Here is a 20,908-nt window from a genome sequence, read left to right as displayed (position 1 = left end):
TGTAATGCACTTCCAGGTCCAGAAAGAAGCAGCTCTGAAAGTGGAAGACACGGCAGACAGATGGAAGTTGAGGCTCTCCAGGGGGCTTATGGTGCCGCACCAGGCCGACTTGGGAGCACTTCAGTGGGGTAACAAAGGCAGATGGACATGCCGGTTCTCCAAGGGGATCTTGTGGTGATACCAGGTTGGTTACTATTGTTTATGTGCAAATTATTATCGCTTATTTTCCAAAATTCTTATTTTTATATTTTATTTATGTTATACATTTAAGTAACCATATGGGAGTGAGAATAAATAAAAACAAAAAAAGCAGATATGCAAAAATTTCAGCAAGAAAATCACTTTTCTCAATGTTTTATCCCCCAAAAAATGATAGATTTTGTTGACAACCATCATTCAAGTGTTGATAAGTTGATTAAAAAAAAAAGAAGACAGATTCATTTCATGAAAATAGAAGCTCTCCTCATTTTTTTTTTTTTTTTTAAATAATCAGTTTTGAATAATCGTTCCACAAAACATTCTGGGAGTCTTGAAAGATGAGTGAAAATGTTCAAAAATGTTTGAAACTTCATCCAAAGTAATTAAAGTCTTTTAATATTTTGTTTGTTTGTGAAGTTTGTGAGAAGTTTAGTTTCATTATGGGGGGGGGGGGGGGACCATCACTGTGTTGTCGTTGGACAGACATGAAAATATATCTTAGGTCATATCTAAAATTGAACAACGTAAGAAAACTGTGTTTTTATGTCCAGAGCACATCTGGCAAGACTTTTTCCTTTATAAAAAAAAAGAAGAAAAAAAAAGGCTCCCACTCATTTAAAAAAAGGTCCTTTTATTTCGAACCAAAGAGAAAAATCTTGTGATTGATTCGGTGAATCATATTCACAACTAGTCTGCATCGCTAACTTTCCCAGCCAATATTCACAGCCGTTATCTGTCCCTTTCAACTACCTTTTCAGAAAGTTTTAGCTTTTAAGCTCCAGGGTAAACACTAATTGAAAATAGTTTATTATCATATTAAAGGATAAAATTTACTTTCATGTTGACTTTTTTTTTTTTTTTTTGGCAATCTTTGACCTTATCAGCAGCAACAATAAAGTAAAAGCTCTGTGACAAGTTGCTTTTCATCTTTGTAACCACCTTTTTCAGGTGATATCAAGGGCAGCAAATTGGCTAAGCGAGATAAGCAACAACTTTCCTTCACCGTATTGTGCTAAAAGAGTTTCAGAACTCTTTATAAAACAATTATGTTTAACCTGCAGATGTGCTAAGAGCAACTATGGGATGCGACAAGGCTCATGAATCGTCAAATGTTTTGTTTTGTTTTTTTAATCATGAATGATCGAACTCCTGTACTGAGAAACTACAGAGTAAAGTTGTTCCAAGGCTGTGGTAAAGGTCTCATTAGGTTTGGTACAATAAGAAACACTTGGTAAAAGGATAAATTAGGGTTTCTTGCATAAACAAAAATGGCTGCAAATGTTCCAACATCTTTGTAAAAAAAACAACAACAAAAAACAGAAAAAGCCTGACTTGTTCAAACTACCGGCTTTTGTCGGAAGAAAGACAGTTTCAAATGTTCCACCGTCTCACTGAAAACACCTGGTTTTGTCGCTAGGAAGATGGCTACGACCGTCTCGGCATCTCGCTCAAGATCCCTTTTGTTTTTTTAGAGCAACAGCTGCGCATGTGGTTTTTCAAGAAAAATAGCTGATGTCATAACATCTCACCAGAAACACCTGATTTCATCGCGGCAAAAGTGGCGGCAAATGTCTTGATGTCGCGCTAAAAAATGCACTATTTCGTTAGCAAATGCTAACATCCAAACCCAGTGTCTTGGTAAAAACTCGCTGGTAATTCCCGCAAATATCCCAACGTCTTACCCAAACCACAATTCTTTAGTTGACCTAAAAAAAAATATCTGAAAATATCCTTACATCTTACCAAAAAAATGCTGCTTAAAAACACCCTTATTTGTGACCAGACTGAGAGCTGCAAATGCCCAAATGTCTCGCTTCTGGTTCGCAATTATGTTGGTTGTATTCATTGTAGTTCTCCGTCAGACAGAGTGAATGAGAACCACCTGCGCTCTGCCCGCGTCATTCGCTTCCATCATCCCACAGATGCTTGTCTTTACCTTTAATGACAGTTACGTGACTGTCAATCCCATTGAATTTCCCTGGCTAGCATACAGATTTTCCCCGTTGGCACATGATGAGCTCCTTATTCACAGAGCTAGACAACATAGCGCCTGCAGCTATTGAGTATGCAAACAAACAATTGACATGGTCGCCCAACAAAACGCCACTGGGGACTCCCCTTCAGCGAGAGCAGCAGGTGTCGTGTCTGTGCCTTTAAAAAGACACTTCAGATAGACTGCATGTTCCACTTGGAAAGTTACCCACAGGCCTGTCAGAGGGCAACAACATGAAATTTGAAGGATTTAAAAATAAAAAAAATAAAAATAAAAACAGGCCAAAAAAGCATAAAAACTGAGATGTGTTGTTTGTTTTGCACTGCAGCCTTCCTAGATATGATGCGAAGGAGAACTTAATGCCAAATGATGCTTGCCTGACGTGCCGTTGTCTGTCTGTCATTGATAAAAGTTGGGGACCACAGTCATTTAAATGTGAAGCCGGGATGTTTTCCCTCCTATCAGGATAACTGTCTGATCAGGATTTGCTGCTTGGAATAACATGAAAACAAATCTGAGGGCTTGGGTTGCTCATGAATTACAGCAGCTACATTTCTGCTTTGCTTTTTTTTTCGAGACGCAACAGATCACCGTCTAATCCCTCTGTGGTGTCTATGCAAATCACATGTCGCTGGGTTGATATCCATTCTCCTGCTCTGGCTGGACACGAAGCTCTCTTGTTGTTTAAATCAACTCCGATTCAGAGGACTATCGGATTTATGCAGTGATGGTGTGTGGGAGTGGAGGAGATACAGGAACAAAGCTGTCTGATTAAAGAGGGATCATATATGTACACGTATCCATGGCCTTTATCGGTCAGCGATCCTGACATCTCTGTACCGAATGCTCTGAAAATGTACTCGGCAGAACTCCAGGCATAATTAGACTATACAAGTCACATTCTGCTGTAGGATTCGGTTTTTGAATGGTCTTTACCTTTGGATATCCTCACCATGTTGTCAATTGCAGTAACCCTCAGGAATTGACGAGGAGAGGTTAAAATAAATCGCAAATCAGTCGGCGTAGATACCGAAGAAACTCAGTCTACTTGATTGAAAGAGGAAACAGATGTAACAGCACTGTTTAGTTTTGGTTGAACTTTTGATTATAGGATAAGAAAGCGAGTTTGCCTTCGCCTCAATCGAACCGTCAACTCAATCTGACCGACAGCTCATGAAGGGACGCGAGTTAAATCGTTGATATTTTCTTAAATGAATCATATTTCTGATCTTGAACATCGGAGTTTGGTATGTTTTCACCACCAATTATAGAGGCTACGTTATGTAGAATATAGGATGTTATGAGACTAACAAGCTGACGTCAGTCTTGTTTTGTTCAGTTGAACAATCTCGGGAACAAACTTTGCACATTTGACTAAAAACTCCAAAACTTTTCCTACTGCAATCCAAAAAGGAAAAAAAAAAAGAAAATTGTTGAAATACTGTTATTGTTTTGGTTAAATTAATAATTTTAAGATGTTAAATAACGTTAGCGGGGGGGGGGGGCACTTCCCATTTGGATGCTTCAGGACAAATTGGAGGGGTAGGGGTGTCACTGGGTGGTTTAATGAGTGTGAATTATACACTGTGACCACCCTCACACTTCTGTGGGTGACTTTGATTGACGTGTTCATCTCACTCCACCACACCATCATCAAACCGTTAGCCGTCTTCCACCCTCCCAGTAGTTCCTCGACTATCTCAGAGCTGGTGGTTCCATGTTGGCTTTTATTTTTTCCTTCTAATTTGTCACCCATTCATAAACTATAAAGGATTTAAATACCAAACGAACGATCACGACAACAAATCTTATTTGACAACTTTGTTCTGCTTCCGGAGGGAGAAGATAGGGGGCTTTAAAAGAGAAATTACACGGATAAAAACACAGGTTTTCAATTCCTCTGAGGAATTAAGGCTTGGAACCTTTCTCTTTCAAGTCAAATCTAATATAATTCAGCTTTGATATCATTCACTACAGCTGAGAAGGTTCAGGATTTATTGAATGTAAATTGACCCCTGCCCTATCTGCAGTATCTGTTTAAGTTGTCTTTGTTGTTTTAAGGAGTATCCAGCACATTCTTAGACTTAGAAGTCGTTACTTGGCTAAAATAAGGATTTCTGTTACTTGCTTGTGATATTTTGATCCTCTGGACGCTAATAAAGAGAGTTTGTTTGTATTTTTTTTCTTACTGCCAAACCGTCCGGGCAGTGTGGTAAAGTACTGGAAAGCATCACGCTGAAAAAATATTTGCTGAAAATAAAACAGAATATTTGGGTTAATGAAGACAAATACAACAAAGGACAAGTGCCCATCCAGGCCACCCACCAACCCTTTTATGATGGTAATGATTTGAGTTTCGCAGAAAGTGGGATGCCACTGATGCCTGGCCTGGTGTACAGTAGCACACAGGCTGGTGACAGCTCCAAATATGCTATGTCAAGGTATGTTAACGCCCACACTTGGGAGGGAAAGTATGGGAACTTTTCCAGCGGGTACTGTCAGCCAAACTAGGAAGAAAAAAAAACATGTTTTTTTTTAGGCCAGTTCAAGATCTAAGCCAGATAGGTAAATCAACAAAATTAAGAGAGACAAACAGAATACTGCAGTTTCAAAAACTTCAAAATGAACGGATGTGATTATTCAACAAAATCTGGCAACTGGAGGGCATTCCGAAAATACACTGTCAAGCAGAATCCAGTGTATTAATACTCAAGCGGTGCACAGTTTGGTGAAACATTGTTGTGTACAAAATTGTGCACAGTGTTTTTTATGTGTTTTAATAGACAAATGTAATGAATGTAGTCGCCTGTGCTTTTTTTTTTTTTTTTTTGCTTTTCGTTTTAATGAATTAAAAAAGGTTTCATTGTTTTACAACAATGTTTGAAAAATAATGATCTATTTTTTGTGAGAATATAATTGCATGGGCTGGCATTGGGAGTGACATTCAGTTAATCGTTACCATTATTATTCATTTCTGTTAATTTCATTGTGCAACTTAAGTTTGTCACTCATTTGTTGATTCTTCCTGTTTTATTTTGAAATGTTCTTCCTTGCGTTCCTCATGGTGTTGTACTTCCTACTGCTGATTGTTCTCACCTGAGGCTCGTTAGTCAATCAGGCATCATCAACTCCAGTCTTGGTCCTGGTGTTCCTCCTTCCCAGGTTTAGCATGTTCTTCCACTTTGTGTCATTAGGTAAGTAGTATTTTAGCAGTTTTCTGTGTAAATGTTTGTTAAAACACTAGTTTAGTCTTGTCTTCTGCTGCATGCTTTGAGCTTAGTTTTCTGCCTCTGGTTGCCCACTCATCTACATATAACTTAAAAATGTATTTTCAATGTACCTATTCAAGCATAAGTCCTTTTTATAAATGTAAAAGCTATAAATCCATGAGAGTCCAGTGTGCTTTGTTTGTGGTTCGTTACTTACGTTAGTGTTGTCATAGGCTTCTGTAAGTTGCCTGCTGTTACTACCAGTATGAAGTGATGCAAATATTGACCAAAAAAAAAGAAAAACAAGGACAAAATACTTATGAGACCAAAGCAGGAATAATAAGGAAAGTGTCTCTCAACATTAGCTTGAGTATCCTTGTTGAATGTCTAAGTTTCTTTCTTTTCTCTCTGATTTACTGGCATCACTGTTGCCAGTTAAATTGGGCGTTAAATGACCAGAATAATGAAAATATTAATGTAATTCTAATTGGCTGATACTACGCAGGAGCGCTGGTATCGCGTGAACTTTTTCATTTGGAATTATAATCTTAAATCTTGAGTTTAAAGTTAGAATTCGAACACATTACATAGCATAACGTTAGCTGAATGCTCATACCAGCTTATTTATGCTTCAAAATGAAAAGTGATCATTTGTGGAGTTTATTTTGTTTTAGAAACATATGAACAATTGTTTGCTGTGGAGCTTTTCTCCTGTAATTTGAAATCCGGTCTTAATATCATGTTAGCTTTCAGTCAGTGGGATGCTAACGTTCAGGGTGAACGACAGGGTTCCAGGCTGACCGAGCGACAACCATGTGTCTTCTCCAGGGCTTTTTAATGTATCCCGAAGGGTTGAAGTGGGTTATTTAGTTCTAAGAAATGAGAATTTGAGGGACGTTGTCATTTTGCAACTTCTTTAAGAACTAAACCCATTCGGATGTCTACCCTTAAATTTGTTTGCTTATAACAATTACAGATTTCCTCTTTACCCCCCCATGAGGGTTTGATGGTGCAGAAGCGCGTAGCAGACAGCAAAACATTCCTCACTACCTGTATGACTGCATAATCCTATTTTACAGTATAGTGTCAAGACTCTAGCCAAGCATAAACAGAACTGATGTTGCGTGAGAAAAAGGTTTCTCTGAGCCACACGCTTGCCTCTGATACAGGGCAGACGCTGAGCTGCCACACCGACGAGGCCTGTAGCGCATTCTCAGATTGCTGCGAGACAAACAACCCGAAAGTCAAAGGGATCATAAGCAAGAAAAAGAGGGAAATGCAAGAGAGAGAAAAAATGAAATAACGAATGAGAAAATCCAGGGAGCCACCTCTACTGAAGCTTTAGCTTGTATCTTTTGCAGTCAGATGCGTAGAGTTTTGGGGATGATGAAATATACTTTTGATATGACTCACTTAACAGAAGTGATATGATTGAACTCAACAAAATAAAGAAACATTTTTAATAAGACAGATTTGCTCGTAAATTAATGAAGTTTTGTAATGGATCACTATTGTAGTCTATTTTCACTGCCAAGACCACGTAGCTATGGAGTCATTCATTTTAGAAATAGGTTTTCCAGGAATTGTTCAAAGAACGCCCCAATATTAATATTCCTAATGTATACAAGAATATTTATAAATCTCCATAAATGGAAATATATTTCTCTTATGGTAAAAATAAATTCAACAAGTTGATTTTCTGATGTACACCATAATCTTCAAAACACATTGCATAGCATAACGTTAGCTCGATGCTAATACCAGCTCATTTATGCTTCAAAATGAACACCATATTTTCTTCTCAAAAATGGGTAGAGAATTTAAAGCATTTGATAATTTTTTCCAGCCAATCCCACAAGGACACCTATGCACCATCTACTATCTGATTGGCTTCAGGTAGTAGAAAAAAATTGTATAATTTCAAGAAACAAAATGTCGTTCAAACGATGTTTCAGTATTGAAAATTTTAGGTATGTTATACAATAGGTGAATATCATTTTGAAGAAAATTGCAACTACATTTTACACTTTGAGTACATCTACTACACATTTTTGAAACTACAGAATACTTTGCACGTACCTTGCAAGCTGATAGTAATGAAGCACCTACACTCTAACTAATCCCGCAAATTTGATTTACTTGTGACTTTTCGACACTAAGCCTTCACGAGACAAATATTACAAGTTTAGTGTGCAGGACTTTCTTTTTGAAATTTAAAAAAGAAACATATATATGTAAAATGTCATGAAAAGAGTCATTTTGCGTAAGGCATTTGTGAAGCCTTCTGACACGTGTATTCATAATGAGACTGGAGTAACTCCACACACAAGGCTTATCTTGTGTCCTGAGGGGGGGTGGTCCGGCTGTTTACACGGTCCTGAAGAGAGCAATCAAGTGTGAAAATACCTGCTACCTCGAGCAGGAGAGAACGGGAATAAACATGACAGCCCCCCGAGGCTGTCTTTATCGCCACATTCTGAAGCTGTCAAGTCCACATCACTCTTGTAAGAGCACCCTGTTATTAATGTTTAATGTGAAATATAGGATTCATTGTATTTGCATAAAATTGACATTCTACATCAATCAAATCACTGCCCACATTTAATTTTGTCTTTGACACCAGAAATAGTGATATTTCTTTAATTTGGTTGGTTTGCCCAATATAAGTGAAACACTGGTTGATTAAAAATGAACATATTTTCTTTTCTGTTGCTTCTCCGATTTGCTGCAAATGCAACCGATGTTTATTTCTTTGGAAATGAGTTATTGGCATATTCTCAAATCCGAGTTCTCCCAATCCCCCCTCGCAGCTCCTCTCGACAGCTCAGCGATCAATCACTGGCAGCTCTCCTCCTTCCTCTCCTACTCTATCCCCTATAGTGTGTTATGAGTCAGCCCAGATTTTCAGGAATTAGAAACTCATATTATCTGAGGCTGTCGACAACCAAAATGTTTACTTTGCCTTTTACTGCTTCTCCTAAAAAAAAATAAAATAAAAAAAAAAACCTTGAGAAAGTGGACAGCCAGATATGGGACAGCCAGAAAGTATCAACTATGCTGTATTGACAGTTTGAAAATTGTCTTTGAATCATGTTCAAGAGAAAAGATCCGCATGCTGATTAGTATAATTTACACTTAGATTGTTTATTTCATAGACATGGTTTGGGATATAAAAGCAGCAACTGATGTCTGCTTAGCAGCGGAAAGTGATGGAAAAATGATGCAAGGATTGAGATTATTTTCCTTGATTCTACTGGGGGGATTTCTCTCGGCAGGCTAGTGAACAGCTTGGCTTAAATCTAATAGAAAAGTCCACAGTCTAATACCCGTTTGGTCCGAAACTGCTGAATCGGAGTGAAAAACATTTGTAAGACTGTGTCTCCCTCGCTCGCTTTCCACTTTTATGACTTCCAAATGATCAGCGTTTTCCTTCAAGTGTGTCAAATCTGAATGAGGGCATTATTCCTCTTCCTGAGCCCTACTTTCATTCCGAAGGCGACCGCAGAAGCTTAAATGCCTCGTTAGGCATCAGGGAAATTTCTCAAAGGATAACAATCACGTTCGCCGGCTGGGATTGGCAGACTGCTCAGATGAGATTTATAACTGCCCACACTTGTCCAAGCGCTGGTAATGAGGTCAGCCATGATATCCATGAAAGAAGGAAAGGGTACCTTGTGGCCAAAAGAATGAAATGTTCCTGTAAGACCTCACAGAAATCCGACATGTCAATGCATTGAAGAGTTCTTATCATCTCACTGGTAAAAATGAAAAGCCAATGGAACCTACTTTGTCTCTAATTGTTAACACTTCATTGGATTATTGTTTTCCCAGCACACATGAACTGGAGAAAACTCAATCTATTGACCGGAGTACGTCAGTGTCTGAAACAGAAGGTGGTGCGATGTCCCCTTAAACCTGGTTGTCAACAGACTTTCGTCCAAATGGCAAACATGTGAAACTGCAATTTTAAGACCTTTTTTTTCTGTTTTTTTTCCATAACCATACTACCCTTTTGTCTCCTTGTCTATACAGAAATGTGTTGTTTTTGCCATCAAGGCGCCCAAGCCTTCATGATGCCTCCCTTGGCTGTCCTCAGGGTTAAATACGACGCGTTTGGACCCACAGAACATGTGAGAATGCCAGGCAAGTTTTGGTAAATCAATCTGTATGGACAAATGTGTGTGTGTTTTTTTTTTAATTATTATTTGTTCTGACTAAAATGGCACTTTCAGACAAATGCAACAGTTCTACTTTCTCTAACATGTAAATGTATTAATTGTTAGGCGGGTACCATAATTCCAACGTATCTCTCAGGACTCACCTCAGAGAAATACGTGAAATAACCGCACATTTTTAACACCGCATTATGTGATGGCAACACGTCAGAACTTTCCAGTATCAAAGCAAAAATGCCTGTAGGAAGCCGAGCTTTGTTCAACGCAGAGCTGGGACCTTGTTGATGATATTTCGTAAATCAATAATTTTATTCGTTATTAATTCGGTTTAGGGTGATGTTTTATAATGGTCAAGGTGGTCTGGTTAGATTCAAGCACTATAAATGCCAGGTTACGGTATGTAACACTCTTCGGTTTCGGTCAAAGTTGTGAAAGGGGCTCCAACAGGACTAAAATACCCGTTTCCTTCTGCAAAGTCTGTTCGTTGGTACAAACCACCCAAACACGACCCATTGAGTTGAACCAGGTAATTTGTGTGTCCACAAAAAAAAGAATCCTTTTAGATTTCCGTTGTTTTTGTTGTGCCAATCAGTCTTTATTGCAAATCAGCCACCATCACTTTCAGATGGTTCAATCCACAATTTCATCCAGGCAAACGTTATAAACTGCCTTTTAATATTTTAAAACGACTGGTTCTGCGTCTTTGAAACACTCGAAGCAACAGTATATTCCTACTTTTGTCCATAAAGTAGCTGTTGGTACAGACCATTCTTTGTGCTGACTGCTGATGTTGGGCCTCCACACAGGAATTTGAACAGATTTAATAGATTTTTAATGGGCTACAACTTGCAGACCGTAACAAAACTAAAGGAGATTTTAAGAGTTGGAGAGAAGTACATCAGAAGGTGGGGTAAAGGAGAGCGTAGGCTTGGAAATCATGGCTTTTTAAGAGGCATCCTGAGTGAAGATCTGCCAGGACGCCCTTCAAGGGCACGGCAAGGACGGAAAGGCGGGCGCCAGCGGCGAGGGCGATCCTCAAACAAACGTCTGCACCAGTGAGGGGATTAAGCCTTGGGCTTTGAGAGTGAGAGTGGGATTGAACTGTGCCTCCCTGTTGAAAATACAGCAGAAGCACCTTTATTTTCTCCCTGAAGTCCCCCAGTCAGACCTGGACTATGTTGTAGGCAGGAAAAATCCAACTGAACTTGTTTGCAAGTTCCCTGATTCAATTGCAAATATCTGTATCTAACAGATCAGCTCTGAGAATGTTCCTGACCTTGTCACATCATCGGGTGGAAGACCTGAGGGCTTCTATTGATCCTGGAGTGGTTTCAGCCAAGCAGCGCCAGCGTGAGTACCCTACAGCGAAACCGTAAAATGTGCACATATTGAATCACCTTGTTTTTAAGACACACCTCTCAGCACAGACCTCGGATTAACACAAGCTCGGCCTCGTCTCAACCTCCTATTTCTCGCTCTTTCACGGAACGCTGAAGGACCTTGCTAAAGTTGGGGGAGAATTGAATGACCAACCTTTCGTGGGAGACTAATAATATCATGGATCCTGAGTGCTTGTTCTCTTGTGATGAGGCTTAACAGAAGGCTTGACAGGAGAAAATGATGTGTTGTTCTCTACCGGGGTAACAGTCCAGGTCCCCCCTGAGATGATTGCTGCTGAGATATGAAGTGTACATAAACTACAGGTTTTTGTGGATCCTCGAGGGCCCGGGAGAAAAAGAGAGGAAACTCGACAGAAATGAGTGACACCGAAGTGCGAAGGGGTGGGGGTGGGGTGGGGGTTGTTGTAGAGACACTCGAGCAGCATGTATGCACGCGTACGCTCTGTCACTCACTCAAAACATACAAATAGAAAAAGCACTCACTTCAAAGCATCTGGAAATACAAGACACACTTGAAATCAAGTATGGCAAATTACTTCGTAAGTTGAATCCTTAACATTTCTATGAATATTTCATCACGGAGCCAATTTGCTCTCCCTGAAAGATGGGCAAGATTAATCGCAGTTTGATTTTATGTTTGAAATGCCTTTTTTTTTTCTTTCTTTTTTTCTACTGCATATGTAAGGGGTATAAATAATTGACAGAACAAGCTGCATTTTTTAATTATTTTAATAACGATTGTGGTAAAATGTCAAAAGCTTTTTTATGGTTATATTGGCAACACAGCAGCCGTTTAATATTGTCTTGTAAAACCCCTGGAAAATGAAACCTGTGCTGCTCTACTGAGGGGAGAAAAATGTCTCGGGATTTATTGCCTCTTTATAAATGAATCCATGGAAGCTAATACATTTACACTGCACATCTTTAAGTTAGAACCTGAAAATATGAAAGATCAGTGATGTATATTTAGCATTTGCTTATTTATTTGCTAATTCAGATGTATAGATATATTCCATACTAGCGAATAAACACCGTTGGTGCAGGAGAAAAACAACAGCACCTGCGTCTCTCTCTCTCTCGTCTCATCTTAGACCATCTTTTATCTCGGAAAAGCAGCCTTCCTCTGATGGATTAATCATTTTTCCTGGGAATTACTGCTGATTAGGTTTGAGTGCTGTAGTGGGGTTCGTCTTTGTGCAGCTACAGCGGCTATGGTGGTTATATCTTCCTCTGTTTATTCCATATAACTCCCTAAAATCAAAAGAGGAGGGAAAAATGCTCCTCATATCACTTCCACTGAAACCATTAGCAATTTTATAAGGCGTGTTGACTTACTTTAATTACTATTTTTGGATGTTCAGTCACTTCAGGGAGATGCTTCACTGTCTTGTTTTGTACAGTGACAATGAAGACAATGAAGCATAATGACAAATGTGAAACGACAACAAAAAGCAGCAACAATTAATTTCCAGGTCAATGGCACGGCTCAGCTTTCAGCGCTATTCCTTGACGTCGTGTCTCTTTGCAGGTATCTTGTTTGTCAAGACCTACCTAAGTGTGAGTCTGGGTTTACAGTTTTAAATACGTGTCACAGAGCTCCCAACATGCTGTTATGGTTCAAATCGCACAAAATGTTCGTGTGCTAATATTAGTTGTTTACCCGTTCACTGAGAACTTCCATTAAGTCCCACATGAGTGTTGAACAAGGTGTACCTGTTGGTGTACTTGCATCAGCAAACAGGCACTTGGGGACATTTGTTTGAGGATTGGGCTCTGCTAGCTTCAAACTGTGCTAAACAAATCTAACTTCCTTGTTTGTATCATATAGGAGCTCAGGGGGAGGCTTGGTTTTCCTTCTTTGTTCAGTATAAGCGGCGGTTGGACATGAGAGAAGCTCAAGTCTCACATCCAGCAGAACGCCACCAATTAAACAACAAGTCAGTCCTTCCATGAAAATGGAGGTTGTTTTTGTTTTTGTTTTTTTATTGTTGCAGGTCAAAAATCCTTGATTATGCAGCACGTTTTTTTATTAAAAATGCCATGAAATATGCGGGATATTTATGCAACGTTATGCGATGAAATAGCAGGAACTAGCAAAAACTTCGGTTGGATGAATACGAAAAAAAGGGATTTCCCCAACCGTCTCCTCTCACGAGGCTACGACCTTAACGTGAAGAGCCATTTCTACTGGCTTCCTATGAACTGAGAATTTGCGGACTTCATCATGTCTTCTTCGTGGGGTTTGCAGCTTTCCGATGACATCACTTCACAACGTTCCCGAGGTAACAGGAGGAAAATGGCTGCTCTTGTGTGAAGTAAACTGGACAATTTTCAAGTTTCTGCGAAGACGTGTGACTTCTTTGCAAGGGAAATGCGGGGATTATGGAATCCTGAAAGCCCTGCACATTTCAGACATTTTGCATGAAAAGCTGTGATTTATGCATTGAGAGTGCAGCGTCTTTTAGAAAATCCAGCCCCCCCATAAACGTGCGGACTTTGGTTGATTCTGTGTTGAATTACAGGATCTCATAATCGCATTTTTCTGGAGGGACTGACTCGTGACATTAGCACTTACCCTTACATGTATTTAGTAGTTTTCTTTTAGCTCAAATCCAAGTGTTTGTGGATTACTGGGCATATGAATGAATAAAGACAACATGGATTACACAAGATTAGGATTTTGGTCATTTGTGAACAAACAGGTTGGATTTCCCTCGTTGTTGTTGTTTGTTTTTAAGTATTAGCTCAATTATCCTCAAGCTTGAAAATAAGCGGCTGCTGTCTTCTGAATTTCAGAGCCAACGACAAGTCACGCAGTGGATGGTCATGACATCAAGACATCGAATGGTGAGTCAGTGAAAACTCTGAACCACTCTTCAGATGTAGTGATGCTTTGCGGTGGTGCGGTCCGTTATGCATCGAGGGTCTGGTAGACCTGTTCTTGGGCGGTTGGTGGGAAATTGTATGGATTTTAAAAATGCTGTGCTGTGTGTTGCCTCCATGGCAACGTAGCTCTCTAGATCAATACAGAGACAGAAAATGTTAATCTGCTCCAGGTTTACAGCGTTTTCAATTCTGACAGTGCACAGGTGGAGACGGGTGGTCTCCTTCCTACAAGACTGACCCACTTTTTATTGCTCTTGATACTCAAATACAGAGGAAAAAGGAAGGAAACTCTGAAAAATACATGCAGATTAGAGCAGGAGAAGCTCCTGAGAATTGTTTGACATTGCTCAGGTGCTGCGAACCTTGCATCTGGTGATACCATCTCATGCAGGGCCACAACTTGTGCACTGCGAGAGCAAAGCGGGATTTCATCTTTTACAGTAGAGGACTATGACAAATCCAGCTGGCAGTTCCCGCTCACAGCAACAGCCTTTATGTTCCAATGCTGTATTTGCTATTATTGTTCTATTACAAGAACATTTTAGGATGCACAAGGGCAAGAAAATGAAAAGTTTGAGCAAATCTCCCAACTTGTAAATTGGGCGGCATGGGAAAACCCTTGGCAATACATGAGAAGAATGTTCAAAGCCAAAGCATCCCATCGATTTGACCTGTGTGGGCCTCGTAAGCGTGAGCCATTAGGATATTCTCAGATGCTGCTTTCAGATTTGTTTGTGTAAACGAGGTCCCGTGATGATTGCATGGTAAACAGATCCAGGATTTTACTGCTATCAATCTAACAGATAGCAGGGACACAATAACCTGTCCTTTGGCACCCGTGCTAGTTTTTCCTCTTCTCCCTCCTCTCAGATGGAGCTGTAATCGCCTCCATTCTCTTCTCCCGACGTTCACCGAGCAGTTCAAAAGGCACACAGATGCTATATTTACTCAGATTCTGTTAGAAGAGAGCAACATTTCTATTTTACCATTACGTCGTGATGTGTGCAGAAATATTCCCTATTTACAGGAGCTTTCACTATGCTACAGCAATGTTTATGTAACATACGGCTCAAGTGTTTTGCCAACCCGCGTATTGTGGTTTGTGTAACTATTGAAAATCCACACATTTATCAAGGTATACAACAAAAAATACTTGAGTATATAAATAAATATACAGATAATACTTTTTTTCAAATTAAACTGTTGGACACAAACAATGAAGTGAAATGTTTATCATTCATACACTTAGTAGTTGCCTCAGCCTTGCTATTGCTACGAGAACATAGGCCATCGATGAACTGCCACCGCCCTCGTCCGTCTTCGCTCCCGTCTTTTTTTATTATTTATAGGATTCATATTTAACCCACATAATCAGGAGCATGTAGGAAAACTTAAGGACATTTGCGCACACATTTTTTCAATGATGTATTGTTTTTCATATCAACCCAAATCATAAATTTTTCCTGACACCAAAAAGTACTTCTTCCCCTAAACCTGACCAGACCTGAATCACAGGATCATGATCGTTCAGGATTAAAGGAATGTCCACCATTTAGCTGGTTCTCGCTGCAGGTGTTTGTGCCAATGTCCTGACGGCCCATGCTGTGACAACCGTAGCATTACGCCCAGAACATTGCGCCTATACTCTCATCTTTTTGTACGACATGGTGCGAATGTATTGTGAGAACATGTTGGTGTCCAAGTTTGGCACCCAAACTATCTCTGATGTCACAAATCATGATGGTGAGGCCTGTCCGTCCATCCCCTGTCCATATCTTTCCAGTTCTGAGTATGGCTGGAGCGTGTCCGTTGGGGTTAGGCGAGAGTTTGGGTACACACAAGACATCAGGCCATCTCAGGGCTCACAGAGAGAGACTACGGGTTACTTAGAGTCTCCAGTTAAACTAACTTGTCGCAGGGCGCCAGAGCACTCGCACAGAACCTGTGCAAAAACATGAAAACTTCGCGTTAAAGGAACCAGCACCAACTGGCTGTCTGATTTGAACCCAGGACCTCGTCGCTGTGCGGCGATCGTGCGGCCAGTCATCATAGACCCTCCTGTCAATTTAACATTTCAAGACACACAGCCTTTTTTTCTGCAGACGGACTACAAAAGCTGCTTCACCAAATTCAGAGGAGGGATGCAGCACGGGCCGGGAAAGAACTCGCAGGATTTGGCGCCGATACTTTAAACAGCAAAAAAAAAAAAGTCTTACCCTCCTGACTGCTTATGTCAGGAATGTTTCATTACATGAGGGTCACTTGAGTGCAATCAGGCAAAGTAGATTTATTACAGTTTGCTGAAGTTTGCGTTTGCTTGTTGTTAGAAAAAGCTAGATACAGCTTGCATAGGTTTAATAATAGTTTTACTTTGAAAATGTATCTCGATGGAAAGCCGCACCAGGTTGGTGAGGCAGTTCACGCTTACAGCAAGCAAATCGGATCGAGGTTGAATGTCACGATGGAAAATAGGAGTAAACATAGGCGCAATAATGCAGGAAAGGTCAGTGATGATATCCAAAAGTAACATAAGCGCTGATTCTTGCATTCTAATTTGTGTATTAGCTGCTGAAGTTCAACGTACACAATTCATAAGCACATAGAGGAGCCGTGGAAGCTTCCAGTGAGACGGAATATCACAGTGCAGCAGCAGCGTGTGTGTGTGTGTGTGTGTGTGTGTGTGTGTGTGTGTGTGTGTGTCTTCTCACTGCCAGTTTTTGAGTCATAGCTGAATAACGAGGTAAAACACAAGCATGAGGTTGACACCGAGCATGCAACAATAAACCTGTATGAATACAAATGGTTGGATGGCATTTTAATATCTATTTAGTTCTCATTACACTTCAACGGTGCATATTTGATATACAAACAGGGCTGTTACAGATACTGCTTCAGATGCTTGTCTTAGTCGTCTTCTCGCCAATTTCCAAAGCAGTTGGCATGCATCAGCACTCGAGCAATGTGCCTTGGCACCGAAAAGCCATTTGCAACTATTTCAGAGCAAGCTGTTTTTAGTTTCATTCTGTTCTCAGACTGAGCATCTGGAGACGAAGACCTGTGTTAGAAGACGCAAAAAAACAAATAGACTGTGAGGGCTCCAGAGTTTCACTCACTTTCTTATTCCTTCCTCAACATACCGTGCAGTTTATGAAGAGATTTACATTGCAAGAAATGCATGTTATGTATGTACATGCTGCTTTAATTAAGTGTTTTACGGAAAGTGTCTTAACAATGGTTTACGTTCTACCTTCTTAGCATTTGTTAACGGTCTGCAACATCCACTAGTTGGCAATGCTGATGTGACCTCAAGGGAAGTCTCAGTGAAACACAGTCGCACATCTGTGTTCACATCCTCCCACCTCGCACTGACAACTTTACACAAAAAGAACAGTGAAGCAAAAATGTGCCCCCCTGGGTGAGGTCGCTAACACAGACGCCCTGTTGGAACCTGGTTGCTGTCATCTTTCAGCTGGATAATCCCGCCTGTCCTCTGCAGAAGAACAAACAAACATATCAGTCACAAATACAACTGGTGACATCACGCTAAACTGAAGAGACGGATGCCATCTAGTTGTAGTGATTGTGAGCGTGTAGGAAGTCAAACAAACAGAAGGGGGGGGGGTCTGTATACAGAGGTGGAGGCAGTGACGCAAGAAAGTCACATTCGAGGCTTCATGGTCGGATACTTCACCCAAGAAGGTACCGGGAAATGCCTTTAAGTTTAAAAAAACAGATTTTTTTTCTGATTGTTTGTTGCCTTCGTGATTGCTAGCCATACATAGCCATTAGCTTCAAGCTAAATATGCATGGCCAGCTCTTTCTGACTTCTAGTGACACAAAGAAATGACACAAAAACAAGAAACAGGAGGTAAAAATGTGAGTGTTGCTTCCTTTCACCATAAAATAGTTCTAATTAAAAGCAAAACAGAGATCTTTTCCCTAAACTTTGTGGGTTTTTTTGCATAAACTTAACCGCATCATGCTAAAAATGTGCCGTAGCCGTGGGTCAGAGCTTTGAATCAAACCACCGATACAGCTCGTGGTTGGACTTTGTGGGTTAGTCAATGAGGTGATTGCCTTAAAAAATGAGCAAACTGTTGCTTTTTTTTTTTAGTCGCTTTTTGTCTCCACAAGGAAAAACATCTTTTAACGTAAAATATCAGCCACACAGTGTCTCCTTGCAGTAATGCTCACGTAACTCTTAAATTCATTTTAAAAATTGACTTTTCATTCTACCCTCCCTTGTCTGATAACGAAAAAGCAGTTTTCTCTTTCTCTCCTTTCTGATTCTGAACATTGCGATGGCTTGTTTTTTTTTTTTTTTTTTTTTTCTCCATTCGAACACGCTGCTTATCACCTAAAACCAATCACCAGGTGGTCTGATAAAAGGATATAATTGGAAAGTGGAAAAATAACTGTTCAAAGTGTAAAATGACTGCTGAGGGGACTTCTGGGGATAAGGGCAGGATGGTTTTTGTCATGTGTCTGTGCAACCAGATGTTTAGGGAGCCAGATGTGCTTCATGTGTTCAGATCGGTGCATTTGAGTAAATGCTCATTTGCCGCTCTTGTGAAGGAAGTGGTGGATCATTTACAAGCCTTTGACCACTCCTCAGGACAGCTCTGCCTTATGAATAAGTCACTTGTAGATTTGAGTATTTAAATGGGTGAACGGAGGGCACCAGTGGCCCGCTGCCAATGAAGTAGGCCGTATTGTGCTTAAGCATGATGGATTGGTGGCACTAGTCTGGCATAATAGCTCTGTAGCAGACCAGATCCTGTTCAAAGAACAAGCTTATACATCATGATACTGCAGACATCCAGCTAATACTCAGCCCCCACATGCTACAAATGCAGCAGTTTCTACATCCACAAACTTGATGGATTAAGACAAACAGGTTATTTATGGAGCCGAGCAAAGCAAACGGGAGTTGGTTTGCCCACACATCGTTGGCTGAAGGGAAAAGAAGGCCGGACCGCCAGGACCCCGGGATCTAACAGTGAGTCTGTCCTCAAGCTAAGCTGGAGTTATGTAAAGCAAATTGGTATAAAATAATAGCTTTTTTTTTCTGGAAAGGGTGTGTGGGCAGCTTGAAAAGCTCAAGGGCAAAGTGATAGCCTTCCTTTCCTTTTGACCAAAAAATTATCAGGAAAAACTTCTTTTTTTTTTAAATTTTTTTAGGGTATCTGTGACCACTTCATTGGTTTACTCTGGAGCAAATGACCCTGCATTTATGGAGCGAATGATATGTTGGGTAATGGTTCATCCATTACTTGGCTATCAGGAGGCGCCAACCCAGACTTTGGAAAAATACAACACACCGACGACACCAAAAATATCGAATCAGTCCATCCTTGATAATCGCACATTCAGCCTCATAACTTTGCACTCTGCAAAGTTTCCTCATTTTTGAAAAATATAAATGAGAACGCAGTGAATCAAATTTTTGCATGCTGCTTTGTTACCTCCAACAATAAAGTAACAGTCAGCGGTAATGTGTGTCTGTGGCCATTTTTTTTTTTTTTTTTTTGGCCAAACCTGGTGGAGGGGTGTAGTATTGGCCAAGGAAGACCCAGTACATTTTGGCAGAGAGCAGTTTGTAGCGCCACCTGTTGGCATCATAAAACACTTTTTCATTTTTTTACACTTTGAATGTCCTCCAAGCGCATTGACCAGATCCATTGCAAATTTAGTTTAGAAACACTGTCAGAACTTTGCTGGATGCCTGTAGAAACTGAGTTTTTTGGTCATACTGTGTTGCCATGGTGAGCCGGCTGAGATACTTCGCCATCAAACAGGAAACTATTGAGGCTGGACTCCACATGGTTAGACCTTTTATCCAGAATTCACACATTTGATGAGTCCTGGCCACAAGACATCTTACAAGTGGAATGAAGGTACAGCCATAGCACCACCTTGTGGTTACAGGAAGTATTCCCATTGCACGTGATGAGGAAAAATTGCAGTTTTTCTGTATCAGAAAACAGTAATACAGAACTGCAACACAATACAAACGTAAACGATAATTGCAAACACCAATGACGATACTACAAAAGGCCAAAAGGAACTACAAATATGACTAGGAAAGCTACTATTTATGGTGTCACAAAAAAGAAGAGGAAAATAAGGCATTTTCTACCTGGGTTTTGGTAGAACTCACATCGACAGAGGAATACGCTTTCAAAGTGCCCTTGTAGTATTTTGTTGTATACATAATTCACTTGTATGCAGTATACACTTAGCCTTATATCTACATAAAAAAAACCCAATGAAAACAAATCAGTTCCTCGAACATGTGCGTATGCTTGGACAATGAAGCTGATTTTGAAAACGATCACTTCTGATGGTTGCGTCATTATTAAATCAGAATGGCTTCGGTTTCTCGTAAATGCGACAAACTCGCGTGACGAGTGTCGTCCTCTGGGAACTCCGCTGCCACAGCAGCTATGTAGAATATGAATTCACAACTTCTCTCCATGAATGTGATTGAAGCGAAAATAAGGGTGCCAGTGAAATATGGTGTCACTGCTGTTTTTGGATGTTTGCCCAGAAACCATTCTCCACACCATATACCAGCACCGCCAGCCCATACCTTCGACATAAGGCAGGGCAGATGTATTTGTGTCACGCTGTTTACATCAAATCCCCCGCCCCAGCTCCGGTGCTGGATTCGGTGTACCAGGCGTTGCTGTTAACATGCTTAAATCATCCAATTGTGGTGATCATGTGGTCTATTAAGCTTCATATTTTTCCTGGCTGACAGCAGTTGAACTTGATATGGTCCTCTTGGTGCTAAATTTGACATCCCGAAGAAGTCGATTTTGTACGGTTATACTCAAATATTGTGCCAGGTGCCTGAGCTTGGAAAAGTTTTCCTGTATAGATGATACGTACGTGTTTTTAAAGACATTCATGGGGCCCTCTGGAATCAATTTCTCCGTTGATCCTTTCGTCAGGTTGACATATTCATATTGATATCCAATTCCAAGAGGATGAATCTTATTGAATTCCGTGATCCTCCTGACTTGTCACTTATCTCCGGGAAAT

General features: G+C 40.3%; 1 protein-coding gene across 2 annotated transcripts in view; it reads left to right on the top strand.

Annotated features, from left to right (window-relative positions):
- Positions 1 to 5,107: 5,107 nt before the first annotated feature.
- Positions 5,108 to 20,908, top strand: part of LOC147238760 (uncharacterized) — a 130,490-nt gene continuing 114,689 nt past the window's right edge. For both annotated transcript variants that reach the window (XM_086197357.1, XM_086197358.1), the window contains exons 1-4: positions 5,108 to 5,385; positions 9,433 to 9,543; positions 10,828 to 10,925; positions 13,772 to 13,822. In XM_086197357.1, coding sequence (XP_086053483.1) covers positions 10,841 to 10,925; positions 13,772 to 13,822 — 136 coding nt within the window. In that variant the 5' untranslated portion in view covers positions 5,108 to 5,385; positions 9,433 to 9,543; positions 10,828 to 10,840. The remainder of the gene's footprint in view (positions 5,386 to 9,432; positions 9,544 to 10,827; positions 10,926 to 13,771; positions 13,823 to 20,908) is intronic.

The sequence above is a fragment of the Aulostomus chinensis genome, chromosome 24 (genome assembly GCF_037954235.1).
Source record: "Aulostomus chinensis isolate RoL2024-O1b breed Wild chromosome 24, RoL_Achi_v1.0, whole genome shotgun sequence".
NCBI lineage: Eukaryota > Metazoa > Chordata > Actinopteri > Syngnathiformes > Aulostomidae > Aulostomus > Aulostomus chinensis.
This window is presented reverse-complemented; position numbering and strand designations above follow the sequence as displayed.